General features: G+C 30.4%; 1 protein-coding gene across 1 annotated transcript; it reads right to left on the reverse strand.

The window, feature by feature from the left end:
• Window positions 1-6,628: 6,628 nt before the first annotated feature.
• LOC25482580 (G-type lectin S-receptor-like serine/threonine-protein kinase At1g34300) lies at window positions 6,629-9,491 on the reverse strand. Its single transcript, XM_013611166.3, has one exon. It carries the CDS (start codon window positions 9,412-9,414, stop codon window positions 7,024-7,026), a length of 2,391 nt encoding a protein of 796 aa, XP_013466620.1. The 5' UTR covers window positions 9,415-9,491; the 3' UTR covers window positions 6,629-7,023.
• Window positions 9,492-15,385: the final 5,894 nt, after the last annotated feature.

Raw genomic sequence — 15,385 nt, forward strand, 5'->3', positions numbered from 1 at the left:
TCAAAGACTCTAATGTGTTTTCCTTTGTTGTTGTTTATTTTTTTAGTATTTTCAATGTTTGAATAAAGTGATATTAATTTCTTATTGTTATGTCCTTTTTAATAGTTGAAATTTTATATCTCACATTGCATATGTCTCGTACTGTTATATCAAATATTTTCAATATATTTTCATAAATGTTAATTATAATTATGCATCAATTCATGTTGTCAGCTAAGTTATTATAAACCTAGGGTTTTCAATTCGTGTTGTGTGCACTTTGTTTTGTTCTAAATCACACTCAGTAGTACAATCACATCAGATATATTTCTGAACCCTAGAGAGTGGTCCTTTTATTTATCGGCATTGTTCATACATAAGATAATAAAAAATATTTAAATATTTATGAATTTGACTTTTTTTAAAAATGTCTAATTACTTATGAATTTGACTTTTTTAAAAAAATAATTATGGATTTGACTTTTTAAAAAATATTTGAATACTTATGAATTTGACTTTTTTTTAAGTCTATATATGCATTATACGTAAATGTATAAATAATTAAGAGGTTTCTTAATTTTTAAATTATTAAATTATGTCCATAAACAATTATTATATTAAAAATTAAATATGAGTTTTAAAATTAAATAATACTATTTTTAATATCTTAAATACATTTTATAATTAGGTTTTCCATAGCTATAGTGAAACAATTTTCTGTGATGATGCTCTTGAAAATTAGGTTGCAGTTTGGGTTCTTCTTTGAATTGTTATGAGTCATGTCCGACTCAAATTAGTCATTTGTTATTAGCTGATTCTTGTGTAGTTTCTTTTCTCTTTTGGGCTTAGGCCATCTTTTTTATCAAAAAAATAAATAAATACATTTTATAATTTTATGATAATTTGAATACTAATTGTTCATTATTTTATTTTTTTAATTTAGAAGCTTTTATATTTGAATGAATTTAAATTAGTCTTTACAATTTTAATCTATTATATTAATAAAATAAAAATTACTTTAGTCAAAGATGAAATTAAAATTTTAATATTAAATTTTGTTAATTTTTATTAGATATTAATTATTTTTGTGGAGGATTTGATTTATTTTTGACAGAAGGAAACACGTATATTATACTTATCTCTGTTCAATCCTCCCATATCGCAACATTTTAACTAGATATGCAAATCTTTCAACAACAAAAAAAAAACTAGATATGCAAATATATAATAGCTCATAGGATTTATTAGTCAAATCAATAACAACTATGTAGAATATGGTAGTTTATCATATGCATTTTTTATATATGAAATCTAGCAACTAGAGTTATATTTTCATATTGTTTTTGTCAAAAAAAATATTTAGAGTCTCATAAGTCCTAGCTCAACTGGTAAAAATTAGGTCGGACGTCATGATCTGGGTTCGAACTCCGGTAACTCCACTTTGTGTGTATGAGTTATTATGACTTTGCTATCTCGTCTATCTACCAAATAAAAAAGAGTTATATTTAGAGAGAGAAATAAACATCCATTACATTAATCTTATTATTTATTTTATGTTAGGTAGTCTAGCGACAATAATTCATTTTTTAAGGTGAATAAGTGAGGTGTTCAGGCTTTGAAGGTCGACCTATGCATAAAATAATGCATTCTCCATGTCAATAGAATATGTGTTTCTCCACTAATAAAATGACAAGTTTTCCTATTTAAAAATAAGAATCCAAACCCATCTTTTTTTTTTTGTCACTATCAAACAAACCCATTATGCATATGGATTTAGTACGCGTGTACATGTACTAGATTTTGAATCAAATAATGTATAATTTAATGCATGTTATTTAGACTATATGTTGACTCTCATTTTATTTATTTATAGATAAAAACATATTTCAAATTTAAAATTTATTTATATAATTAAATTTAAAATATTTACTTTTATTTTCTTTTGAAAATTAAATTTTATATAATTAAATTTCGTCCATTAAGATGAATTATAAGTGAGAAATTTAAAGTTTAAACATAAATCTCTTTATATTATTATAATGCATTGTCCTTATCAACTGAATTAAGCCCACAAGACCAATATCAATTGATATTTAAGATATATCGATAATTATTATTTTTCATACGTGTTTAAGTAAAATGGTTATGTTACTAACTAATTCCAACGCACCTTGATACATATGCATAATTTACCATTTGTTTTATAACTGGGAAAATTCATTTACAATAACTTTTTCAAGAATACAATAACGAGAATTATATTTCTAAGAATTTTTTCAAAAAAGTTTTGTTTGTGGTCCAGCTATTTTTCTTTTGTGATCCACCGATAAGGGACTTAATTAATCCCTCATTCTAGAATCCACCCAAATATATACTTGTTTTTTAAATAAAAAAGAAAAGGAAAATCATCAATTAACTAATTTACATTGCAATAGAAGGGAACAAATGCAGAACGTGGAGGTATAAGGCACTTTTCAAGCAAAACTTGGGTTCATATTTTTTGGAATAAATTGTTTCCATCTCCCTTGGGAATAAAAATGGCTAGAACAATCCACAAGTTCTAGCTCAACTGATAAAATGCTGAAATTGTTAGGCCGGATGTCATGGCTGGGGTTCAAACCCCGGTACCTCCACTTGTGTGTGTGAGTTTTATAATGACTTTGTCATTTCGTCTATCTAAAAAAAATGGTTATAACATGAATAAAATAGATTCATGGTATTATTTTTTTCTAGACATATTATTTTTATTCCTTCCTACCAAAAACATGAATACTTCTTTCCCATTCTCTACTTTTAAAAATGTATTTTTTATCTTCGAAACAAACACCCTTTTATAAAAAAGGAAAAAACAAAAGATTGATGGGACATAAACCTAACATAGCAGAATAAACCTAAGAAGTCCCGAGTCCCATCTCTAAAAACTAACATTTCATTTCCTTCAAATAGTTTACTAACAACTTAACATTTATCTATCGAAAAAAATATAGTCAGAGTTATACTCAAATATGAACCGTATTTTAAACAGTTAAAAAGTTTATAATTTTAAAATACGATATCATTTATAAATCTGCGTCTAGAGAAGTGCTATATAGTTGGATGTAGAAGAAAACCCTACAAAAGAAGTACACAATGTGCATGCGATATCATTTATAAATCTGCCTCGTGAAATTTTAGTTTGCACTATTTTATTGAGCATTTTCCAAAAGAGTAAATAGTTTCACAAGTCACGTGAACTTAAAAAAATTAGATTAAGCATTCAATTGTGTCAAGACTCAACCTTGCCTCAGTCTTTTCAGAGGTTGTTTTTATATGAAAGAGACATTTAGACTTGGGTATCCTATATATACCTATGTGCATAAACACATCACATTAGAGAAAGAAATTTAACTCATTTTATTAGATAATAAGTCGTTAATACAAGACGGTACATCAATAAATAATTGGAAGCTAATTTCTAAGCTGCATGTGCTAATTCATGAGCAATCCCATTTATTTGCTTCGTGTGGAACTATACCTTAGAGTTGCTAAAAAGGAGTGTTAAACAGTTGTCTACAAGAAAAAAATAATGTTAACAAAGTCATTATTACTGTTATTGTTACCATTGAAATTAGCCCAGAGAAAAATCCGTGTTATGAAAACCTAACTCAGCCACCCACTGCAACGCTTCACAAAGTCATAACGCCTCACCAACATCCACCGAGCATAATAGGGTGAGCCAAGTGTTTTTTGCCAGAACAAAACACATGTCGGCATCACAAACGCACATACCAATACCAACATAAAATTAGTTAGTCTAATTGGAGTAATTTATTATGAATTTCAAAGTTTTCTCTTTGTTTCAACCTATCAATATCCAAAATCACGTTTAAAATCATAGTAACACATAAGATATTTAGTAGTTTCACGTGTTTAGCGGTGAGGGTGTATTGGAACGCGCTATTGCACCGACAAACATGTACCCAAACATACACTACAATCTTTAAAAATAAAAAATAAAAAAAAATAAAAAAAAGAAGAGAGAGAGATGTCGACACTTATTTTGGTAAGCGGCAACAATTTGAACCAACACATTATGAAACTAGCCGGGAATACATAGGCCACTGAATTCACTGTTGGCAAGCATTTTGGATGATTTTGAAAACCTAGTAATTTAGGAGGTCTTTTAACAACATTTATAAAAAAAATTTGACTAAATTGAATTTTTGATCCCTTAACTATTTAGGTAGTATCGCTTTGGTCCCTTAATTAAAATTTGAATTATTTTGGTCCCTTAACTTCTCTCCGTTATACATTTTGGTCCTTTCCGTTAGTTTTAATTCAAAAACGTTAGATTTTCTTCATTTTCTTCTCCTCTTTTTCATCTTCATATCATCTCCATCAACCTTCAACAACAAGAATCCAAGCAAAAAGAGGAGAAGAAGATGAAGAAAATCTAACGTTTTTGAATTAAAACTAACAGAAAGAGCAAAATGTGTAATGGAGATAAGTTAAGGGACCAAAATAAATCGAATTTTAATTAAGGGACCAAAGCGATACTGCTTAAATAATTAAAAGACCAAAAATGCAATTTAGCCTTTTTTTTTTTAACAAGCCGGGCTTCAAAGGTTATAAGTTAACAATGAATGAAAAATGCTCTTTCTCCCAACAAAAAACACTTCCTCCCAACTGAATGGACGAAATGCGTGACTTAAGTCACACTAGATACTCTCAGCGTGACTTAACTCACACACTTTTGGCCAGCTGCGTGACTTAAGCAGGGCCCCATGTACTGTCGAATACAACACAATTGATTTAAGCGACGATGGAGTTGATTAAATGTAATGGTTTGTAAGAAAGTTAGATTTTTTTTTTTTTTTTTTTTTTATGTTTTTTTGATATGGCTTGTAATTTGAATAAAGTTGCGTATTGAATAAATTTGAATAAAGTTACGTATTGAATAAATTTGAAAAAAGTTGTGTATTGAATAAATTCGAATAAAGTTGCACAAGTACGCAAAATCAATTTAAAAAATACACAATTTTATTTAGTTTTAATTTCATCTACATTACATTACATTTTCCTTAAATATATGTGGTATCATCATAATGTTGGATTTAAGTTTAATTTTTGAGAGTTTACTAAAAATCTTGGCATTGAAGTGTCTTATACTTAGTGTAGTGATTTGAAGCGAATGAAGAGAACAAACACAACACTAGTATTATACCAAATCAACTATGTATGTTATCACATCGAATCCCTTCATATAAGATGAGTCATCACAGAAAGGAATGCATTCCAAGAGGTTGTTTTGAACTTAATTTTACTGCCTTGCCAAATGATAAGTTTCAATTGACGGAGGAGCATAATCAAGCTCAAAAGAACCTCTTAGAGGTGCATTCTCTTCTGTTACACTCATCCTATATGAAGGAATTCAATGTGGTAACCTATATAGATGATTTGGCAGAATACATGTTGTGTGCTCTTAATCTTTTGACTTTTCAAAGAGGCTTGCAAATCACTACATTCAGTATAAGACACTTCAATACCAACATCTTCAGTAAACTAACAAGAATTAAACTTTAATTCCAACAAAATAAAGACTCTACATAACAATGATGCTAGCTACTTCAACATAATTTTCTGGCAGAATCAAACTGTTTAGAATATCTTCAGGCGATCTCAACAACGTGGCTTGCATCTCAATTACTGGGAACATGTGTTCCTTATAATATATGGAGAACATGTTCCTCTCGCAGTCATCGTTTGTCAGCATTATCTTTTTGGTATGCAAATAAACGGAACTTGCATACAGTAGGTCCTCCAGCCTCCTTGTGTCTCTGAGGTTGAGTCCTTGATTGATTTCATTCAGTTGATCATTCTGAAATTTATTGAAGAGAAAAAACTTTCAACTAATCAAAACTAACTTCGTAAATAAGTGCACTATTAGACACACTTTATTTTTCAATTCCTACCAATATTTTTGAAATATCACTAACTTAACGGGGGTGTGTGAGCAAACACAAAATATTCAACCTTCACTAAACAAAAACATTAGGAAAGTGGGGGCAGCTCCCATACACCTGCATTCGTAACTGATTAAGAAGTTATCACTTTTCATATTTTCAGAAAAAGCTAAAAAAAAATTGTATTAGTTTTATTTAATTTTTGAAATGTTTTGGTGATATTTTTATACTTTTTATTTATTTTATTTGACAGTTTTATCATTTTTACTTTGTTTTTTAGTTGCTTTTAAAAGTGAAATTCGTAAGTGCTGAAATGTGAGTGATTCTAATTGGTTCATATATATAAACATATTTCAGAATCTATAATCCGAAGACATCCGAAACCACACGAGCATTTTTGTAAAATAAAATAAAAATATAATGCATGAAAAATGGTTACTGAGAAAAAATTAATAGTCTATTATTTATTGGACTACACTAACTTTGGGCTCCATTGCTATCGTAGGCTTACAAGGATCTTCCTGATATCATCTCATGGAAGTTTCTTTTCCGACCTCTCATAATACTTACGAATGCAATCTAGTCTATCGAAATTAGCGTTGAAGCCAATCAAATCTGAGACATTAAAAGGAACACAGTCAAAAAAAGTATCAAAGCAACACAACCAGACTAACTCAAATACCCATTAGAGAAATAAAACACCATTTTTTTTTTTTAGATTACATATCCAGACACAAGAAATAGAAACATTTTTTTCTCTGTCAACGCAATGACCGACTTATCAAACAAGAGAAGAACATACATGAAAGAGGAAAAAAAAGACTCATGTCATTGATGCTAAAAATCAAAACACACTTGCAACAGTGGTAAATATAAATTACAGTTGAACAAAACATATTACAGTGGAAGAGAAAATTCAAGCTAACTAAAATTGTACATTTGATTACTAAATTCAAGCACTGACACAGATATTAGACACGACACTAACACGTAGACATCGGTAGTTACATGTCTCAATGTCATGATGGTGCCGGACATGCACATTAATTTGAAGTGTCGGTGCTACAGAGGACTTGAATATAAAACATCATTAACAATCAAACTACTCTTCCCCAAGGAAGAAAACTGTTGGTTTCTTAGGATCCATGATCTCCACAGTCCCTTCTATCATCTTAGCAACTTTCCCCATTGTTGGCCTTGCCTCAGGCCTATCTTGCAAGCACCACATCGCAGTCTTCACCATTCTGTTAACCAATTGAAAATGTGCTTTACTATCATAAGCATGACAAATTTGACTATCAAGAATTTCTTCAACTCTCATTTCCTTAAACATCTTATCAAAAGCCCATCCAGGAAAATACCATTCATCACTCCTCGCCACAGAGCCTTGAATCTCGAAGTTCCTCACTCCACTCACAAGCTCCAACAACACCATACCAAAACTATAAACATCAGCTTTAGAAGTTATTGGATCTGCTGTTATCCATTCAGGTGCCATATAACCAGGAGTTCCTCTCCTTCTTGACATAGTCACCATGTCTTCTTTTTTCCTTAGTTTCGCCAATCCAAAATCCGATATCTTAGGACAACAATCATCGCCTAAGAGAATGTTTTCTGGCTTAATATCACAATGCAAAACCCATTCCAAACACTCCTCATGTAGATACGCAATAGCCCTTGCCATACCAAGTGCAATTCTATACCTCATGTTCCAATCCAAAACAGGTTTATCTGAGATACTTGGATCTGGTAGGCTAGTATCATGACTTAGATCAGATTCTGACTCACCAGTACCACTACTCTTTTTAGACTTGACCCTGAAGAGGTACTTGTCCAATGATCCACCCGGGATGTATTCATAAACAAGTATTCTTTGACCTTTCTCGGCGCAGAAACCCCACAATCGAACCAAGTTAAGATGATGCATCCTCGCAATGATTGTAACTTCCGCCCAGAACTCAGCGTCACCTCCAGTAACATTCTTTAAGCACTTCACCGCAACAACACGGTGATCTGGCAACTCGCCTTTATAAACATCTCCAAATCCACCCTTCCCAATGAGATTCGAGAAATCATTAGTAGCAGCTTTGATCTCCGAGTAGGTAAACCTTTTCGGACCACCTGCAGGTAAAAGCTCAAGACCTAATGTGGTAGCCATGTCCCTATACTTGATATACCTCTTAAGGAAAGACCAAAAGAAAGCCACACCAGCAATGAGTTCAGCCGCAAAAAGCGTGCAGATAATAACAATATTTCTCGTGGTAGTGTTCGAATCCTTCGGCGGCAAAGGCAAACTTATCCTCACAGGACAAGTTGTTTGCATAACTTCTGTCATACCAATGAAATTAGGAGCTTCTGTTTCCTTCTGATCCACTTTCAAAAACAAAGCAAGTTCAGTCCCCGGTGACCAATAACCATACTGAAGCTGTTTACCTCGTAGCAAAACACAAAGTCCCGATCCATCGTATTTGAATCCAAATCCAAGACAGTCCACATTTCTTGTACAGTTTGATTCACAAATTGAGTAGTTATTAGCAGTAATTTGGTTCATTGAACCATTACTCGTATAGTTTACATAATCAAGCCTAAGAAAATGAATATTACTAGAAAGTTGAATTTTCCTCTTACAACCCTTTTCACTTCCACCTTCAACAGGCTCAAATCCAGAAGGACAAACACAATAAGTTGAATTATAAAAATCTTCTCTAGGCATACATATCGAATTAGGACCGCATTTTCCTTTGATTTTACACGATTCCCAAATCGCTAACCAAACAACAACCCATGTATTCTTTTGTTCAGGATAAAAACTATAAATTCTCAAATTTCCATCATCATCAAGAACAAGTTTTCTAATCCTAGAATCACCATAATCAGAAGTAAGAAAAGAGTTACTTTGATAACTCATTTTTCCAAGATCATCCATACTCACCAAAGGGCTTTGTGTGTTATAGTATTGAGAAGATGAATTATCATTGAGAATCAAAAAACTAGAATTAATCAACTTATACTTGTCATTACTTGAAACAATTTCAATTCCACTAATATTTTGGCTTGGTACAATAGTATTAGTAGGATTCAAAAAACTAGTCCAATTTCCAAAAACTAAGTTTCCACTATCATGAAGAACAAGTTGTGAGGAATTGGAATGATTAACAAAGGAAACATTGTTGAGTAAAAGTTCACCTTTTGAAGTGATAACAAGAGAGGAAGATGAACTTAGATTTGTTGGTATGCTCCAAATAAGAGGATTTGAAGATTGAGGTATTTTTGTGAACCAAATAGAGAAAGTGAAGAGGTTTTGTGAATTTGGTATAGGAAAAAAACCAGCTGAGAAATTTGTGTTTGGTGAGGTTAGTGTTATGTTTTGTGAAGGAAGCCATGGTGAGTTTGAGATGTTGAATGATGTTAGTTTTTGATGTTGTTGTTGGGAAAATGAAGGTTGAAGATTTGTGAGGAAAAACAAAAGGAGGAAGAAAATAGAGAGATGCATGTTTGGAAGATGAAAGTGTGTGTTTGGTTGGATTTAGGTGTCATTTTTAGATGAGATGAGATTGGTGGTGGCGGCTATGTTTGAGTTGACTAGAGAAGATTGGACTTTGGATTTGATTGTGTCATTCTTTGTTTTACATTACACGGTGATATTGATATTGACTTGTTCAATTATGCACTACCATTTGCACTTTAATATACTTATCTCTATGCCCAATTAAGACATTATAAGTTTGTAAATAATATCATTGTTTTTTGTCACTTTTATAAATTCTTTAAACACTTCGATTGTGCCATTTTTACAATTGATTCTTACTATTTCTCCATAAATATTCATATGGCTTAATTCGATTGGATGCGGGTATGAAAAAAGTTAATAAAATTCTATCTTTATTACTTCTATAATTATAATTTATAAAGAGTGACTTTGATATGCTAAATAACAAAAGACCCTGTTTTCTTTAAAAAAAACAAAAAACCTGGTCAACAATTTTGTTTGGTTTAAAAATTAATTTTAAGATGAGATAAAACAAGTAGTAAAAGATTGAACAAAGCCAACATTTATTGTCTTTCGTTAAACTGTGAGATAACTTTTTTTTAAAAATAAAGACAATCGACAATCGAGTGAGACAACTTTTTCTCAAAAATAAAGACAATCAACAATCAAAATTCGAAAATAGCATTTTCCTTCTATTCCACCCATCTCCTCTCACCCGCCTCTTATCTATCAGGTCTCCCTCCTTCTCTCTACTATCTTGTCTCTCCCTCTAATCTTAAGATAGTATAAAACAAGTGGTAAAAGAACTTTAAATTATACATTTATTTTGAAACTTAAAAAAGATGCTACATGTACTTGAAAAAAAATGTAGCTGAAGCTCATAAAAGAAAAAATATTATATCGTTTCTCAGTTGGTCTCTTATGTTTAAATCTGTCAAAATAATACATTATTGATAGCATGCTCTCAGAAACGAGTGAACAAAATTCCATAACATTTTTTAGCAAAGCCTGGGAATTTTAGTCCGTACGATGCTCATAAACCACCAAAGAAGTAATTTGAGAACCGTCCTTATTTGTAAGAAAAAGGCTAAAATTCTAGTCAAGTTGAAGATAACGCTTAATTCTCCATACTAGACTTGAATTTCCAGCTATAGAACAAAGCCTTGAAACTCACCCCGACAATATGGTTTAATTTTTCAAAGTATCTGTTGAAAAATGTTCTCAAAATCAACAATTGGCGGTACACACCCATCCTAAACCACGATGCTTTGAAACACCATCAAGATTAAATTCTAAGTCTATAACACCATCAATATTAAATTCTAACTTTATAAGTTGGGTTTGAGGACTCATCAGAGTCAGAGCAGATCTCAAATTTTAAAGAGCGTTTACAGAAGTACTTACATATCACATATTAAGGAGATCATCACATCAATAGGGGGAGTTGAACTCACGACTTTGAAGATGAATGAACCTTTGTTAACTTAATATCAATTTTTCAACACATTAATTTGATGAGGTTAAAATTCAAGCGAGACCCTATTAAATTGTTTATGTTTTACGTAAATTTGATAATTGATGTAAATTTTAACTAGTAGAGAGACTTTATCAAAACATGTCTATTATATGATGTGTTGCTCGTATTTCACAAACACGCTTAGGGTCTGGTTGAAAAAGAGTTTGCAGAAAAGAGTTTTCGAGAGTTAATTCCATTATTTAAAATATATTTTATATTTAAAAAGTTTTCAAAGAACAATATGATAAGTGATCATATAATACTTCGAATGCACTTATTGATTTAAAAAATAAAAATTTATAGTATGAGTAGTCTAAAAGAGAAAAGTAAGTCACTCTTTTCCCCTTTTAAACCCTCCATATATTGAAACATATCAACTTTGGAAGTTTAAGGGGGAAGAAGAGGCTTCTGGGACAGAAGATCAGAAAGAAAATATATAGAAATCTTATCCTTCATTTGAGATTATACATTTATACAAAATAATAAATAAATACTTATGATTAATATATATTTTTAAGTTTGAGAGTATTATAAAAGCATAAATTGAAAATGACGAAGTTATCTAAATCCTTCAAAATCATCTTTAGAGTATAATTTTGAGTTCTTCATTAAAAAAAAAGTATTATTATGAAGAAAAAAATTCATTCAAGTTGAGGACTATATTTTTTCTTTTTCTCTTTTCTCATTATTTGTAGTCCAAGTCTTCCTCTTCCTCAAATGCATCACTATTGTATTAAAAATAATGCTATTTATACCATCATTTTATAACAACTTTTTAAAACGATATTTTTATTCTCTTTTCTTATTCGTCAAAAACAATAAAATAATTTTTTTGTTTTTGATTGTCAAAAAGAACCAAAGGAGAAAAAAAAAAGTAAGAGAGGAAGAGAAAGAATAAAATAAAAATATAAGAGTTTGTCCAAATTTTATTTATCATTTTTTTCTCATTTCTCTCATACTTCCTCTGTTTCTTTTTAAGTGTCGTTTTAGAATATTAACGCTAAAATATTGAAGAGTATTTTTGCACATTTTCTTCATATTATACCCTCATTTTAATCCACCAATATATTACTTTTTTTTGCACACACTTTCTCTTTCCAATAAATTTAATATGTTATATTTTTCTTATAACAAACATTTTTTAGTTACTATCTTTTTTAACATTCATAAAGTCTTTTATTTTATTTTTCTCTCAAACATGTTCTTTACTTTGCACTTGAAATTTTTAACACTCATCTTATTTATAGAATCTTAAATTTTGTAACAAAATAAGTAACAAAATTTTGTTTAAATTTTAAGATTAACAAGAAATAAACTTTATTTAAAAAAAACGAACAAACTTTAATTTTTCAAATACATAAAAGTAATTAACAAATTATATCATACTCTTATAATAAAAAAATTATATTATACTCTTAAAATATCAAAATGATAATTAAATACTACCTCCGGTCCTATTTATAAGAGAAATTTAGGTCAACAAAAGTGAATGCATTTGGACTGAATTTTTAACTAGATACATCAACTTTTGTTGACCCAAAATTCTCTTATAAATAGGACCGGAGGGAGTAAAATCGTTAAATTCACGTTACACTTAACGAGAAACAATGGGAGTATTAATTAGTGATTCAGTGGCGGCTTCAGCTGAGTTGACATTGGAATGACGACTCTTACCATGTCATTGCCATTGTTTTTTTTTAATTTTACAATAATTTTTTGGCGTTATTATAGAACTTTGTTGATTTTCTGCAACCACTTGCATACAATTTCCTTGTAATTATGATGTGAACGTGTGACAACTTTCTTCATCACAAATTATGAATTGAGAAATGATATTTGTACAATTAATTTGGTATAATTTTTGTACAACTTCTTTCTTATATTTATATTATATTTTTATTCTTTTTTTTTCTCTATTATTTTTGACCAACGAAAAGAGAACAACAAAGCTATCTTAAAGATTGTATAAAAATAGTTGTCAAAATATCAATACTCTTATCAATCTATCAAATATTTACTTTCATATTAGTGGTTGACGGACGAATTTTCTCAAAATGGCTTTGGTCTTTTCGAAAAAAGGAAAGCACTTTTATTTTCTGGTCAAGAAAAATGATACGTAGTGGTAGTTTTGGAAAGTTTGATTTTACCAGATTTGGTTGCTTTGCCGTGTTATTTGGTCTTACATTTTCTAGAGGAGCAAGAGAAAAATAGTTTTTTTTTAATAGACTAAACGATAAATTCCTTCAAGAGAAAAAAAAAAAAGACTAAACGATAAATAATTATTGAAAGTCATTAGTATATAACTTGGAGGGATTGAGGTTTGTACTCTCAGTCAAGTAGTCCAACCTAACAATTTAAAGATTTTGTAAATTGAGATAAAATTTGTTGACAAACACATATTAATTGTTTTATATGTCGTCAGTCGAGATAGAATTTGTGGATAAAAAAATACTACTCAAGACTCAAGTACATATAAAAGGGTCATGCTAACCGGTGTCCTGGGGCACTAGTTAAGGATACCAAAAAAGGAAGTTATTACCATAAAACGAAACTTTTTTAACTTTTCATGTATCAATTACACAATTTTTAATGCAATAGTATCTTTAACCAGTGTTTCGGAGGCACTGGTTAGCATTTCCTATAAAAAAATATTTGCTAAATTGCATTTTTGGTCCTTTAATTATTTAGGTAGTATCGCTTTTGTCCCTTAATTAAAATTCAATTTATTTTGGTCCCTTAATTAAAATTCGATTTATTTTGGTCCCTTAACCTCTCTCCGTTATACATTTTGGTCCTTTCCGTTAGTTTTAATTCAAGAATGTTAGGTTTCTTCATTTTCTTCTGAATTTTTTTTGGGATTCTTGATGTTGAAGGTTGATGGAGATGATATGAAGATGAAAAAGAGAAGAAGAAGATGAAGAAAACCTAAAGTTAAAAACTCACACACATAAGTGGAGGTACCAATGTTCGAATCCCGGTCATGACATTCGGCCTAACAATTTCGACATTTTGCCAGTTGAGTTAGGACTTTTGAATTAGTAGATGAGTTTTTATTATCCTTTAATGAGAGAAGATAACATTAATAAATAGGAATAGAATAATAGTTTAGTTGGTATGCACAATCAACATATATGTTTTTATTTATTTATTTATTTATGAACAGTCAATATATATGCTATTATATACATTTTAGATATTTTATCTCATTTTATGGTAATTATGAAATGTATAATATGATGGAATAGGATATAGAATAGGACGGAATAATGAAACAATAATTATAAGGTAGCTTGACATGTTCTTCAAAAAGGTAGCTAGAGAATATGGAATTACTTTTGGCTTGTCCCCATTTTTGAGAAGTTGTCTTGGACTTTCTTAAAATGCACTCTTTATCAATAAGTTCCTCTATTGATATCAAACTAATGCCGATACTCTTGTTGTTTCTTCATTTTCTTTATCTATTCATGTGGCTTTTCGAATGACTCTAGAAGTTCTTTCGACCTATGAGTCATAGAGTAAGTCACCTGAATCTACACCTCGCAACAAAAGCAAAATTAAAAAACTTTTAGTAGCATTGCACTAAAGAAAAAGATTTAAATATACTTTTTGTCTGTATGTATGACTGAAAATAAATAACATATTATAAAGAAAATAAAGTGTGTAAGTATGTATGTATGATTACTTCAAGATAGAGTTCCAACCAGAGTTAATTTGGTGAAAAGACATGTTCTACAACCGAATGATAACCTGTGTGTCGATGGGTGTGGAAATTCAGAGACGACGTATCATCTTTTCATTGGTTGCAACATTTTTGGGAGTGTTTGGTATTTGATTTGTAATTGGCTTGACATTTCTTATGTTCCTTCAGGATTGGTAACTGATCACTTTTTACAGTTTACTAACTTGGCGGGTATGCCGAGATCTTCCCATATTTATTTTAAGGTGATTTGGCTCGATTCTATTTGGGCAATTTGGAAAAAACGGAACAACCGTGTCTTCAAAAATGCGGTAATAGATCCTCAAAGCATCCTTGATATAGTGAAGTTTAATTCCTTTCTTTGACTCTCTTCGAATGGTATTCCATTTGCTTTTAGTTTTCATGATTGTTGGATCAATCAAGTTTCAAATACCAATTATTATTTGATGTTTATCCTCACAATAACTAACAAAGTAAAACCTATTCTAGTTTATGAAATAATGCTCTCTATGGTTAGTAGTGGATATCGATACTAACTCTCTCCATTCTCTCGTTTTCAAGATTCGACCTTCGAATCAAGGCCCTGTTTTCAAAGAGATATGGATCAAGGATTTTGTACTTCGAAGAGGCTTGAAGAAAGGAGATGAAATTTGCATGCATTGTACAAACAACGGTTCGATTTCTCGGTTCTTCGTGCCTATCGCCATCAAGTTTCAGACAAGCATTAGTTTTCAGTTTTAAATTAGTTTAGGGCCCCTTTA

Source organism: Medicago truncatula, chromosome 1, assembly GCF_003473485.1.
Source record: "Medicago truncatula cultivar Jemalong A17 chromosome 1, MtrunA17r5.0-ANR, whole genome shotgun sequence".
Classification (NCBI taxonomy): Eukaryota; Viridiplantae; Streptophyta; class Magnoliopsida; order Fabales; family Fabaceae; genus Medicago; species Medicago truncatula.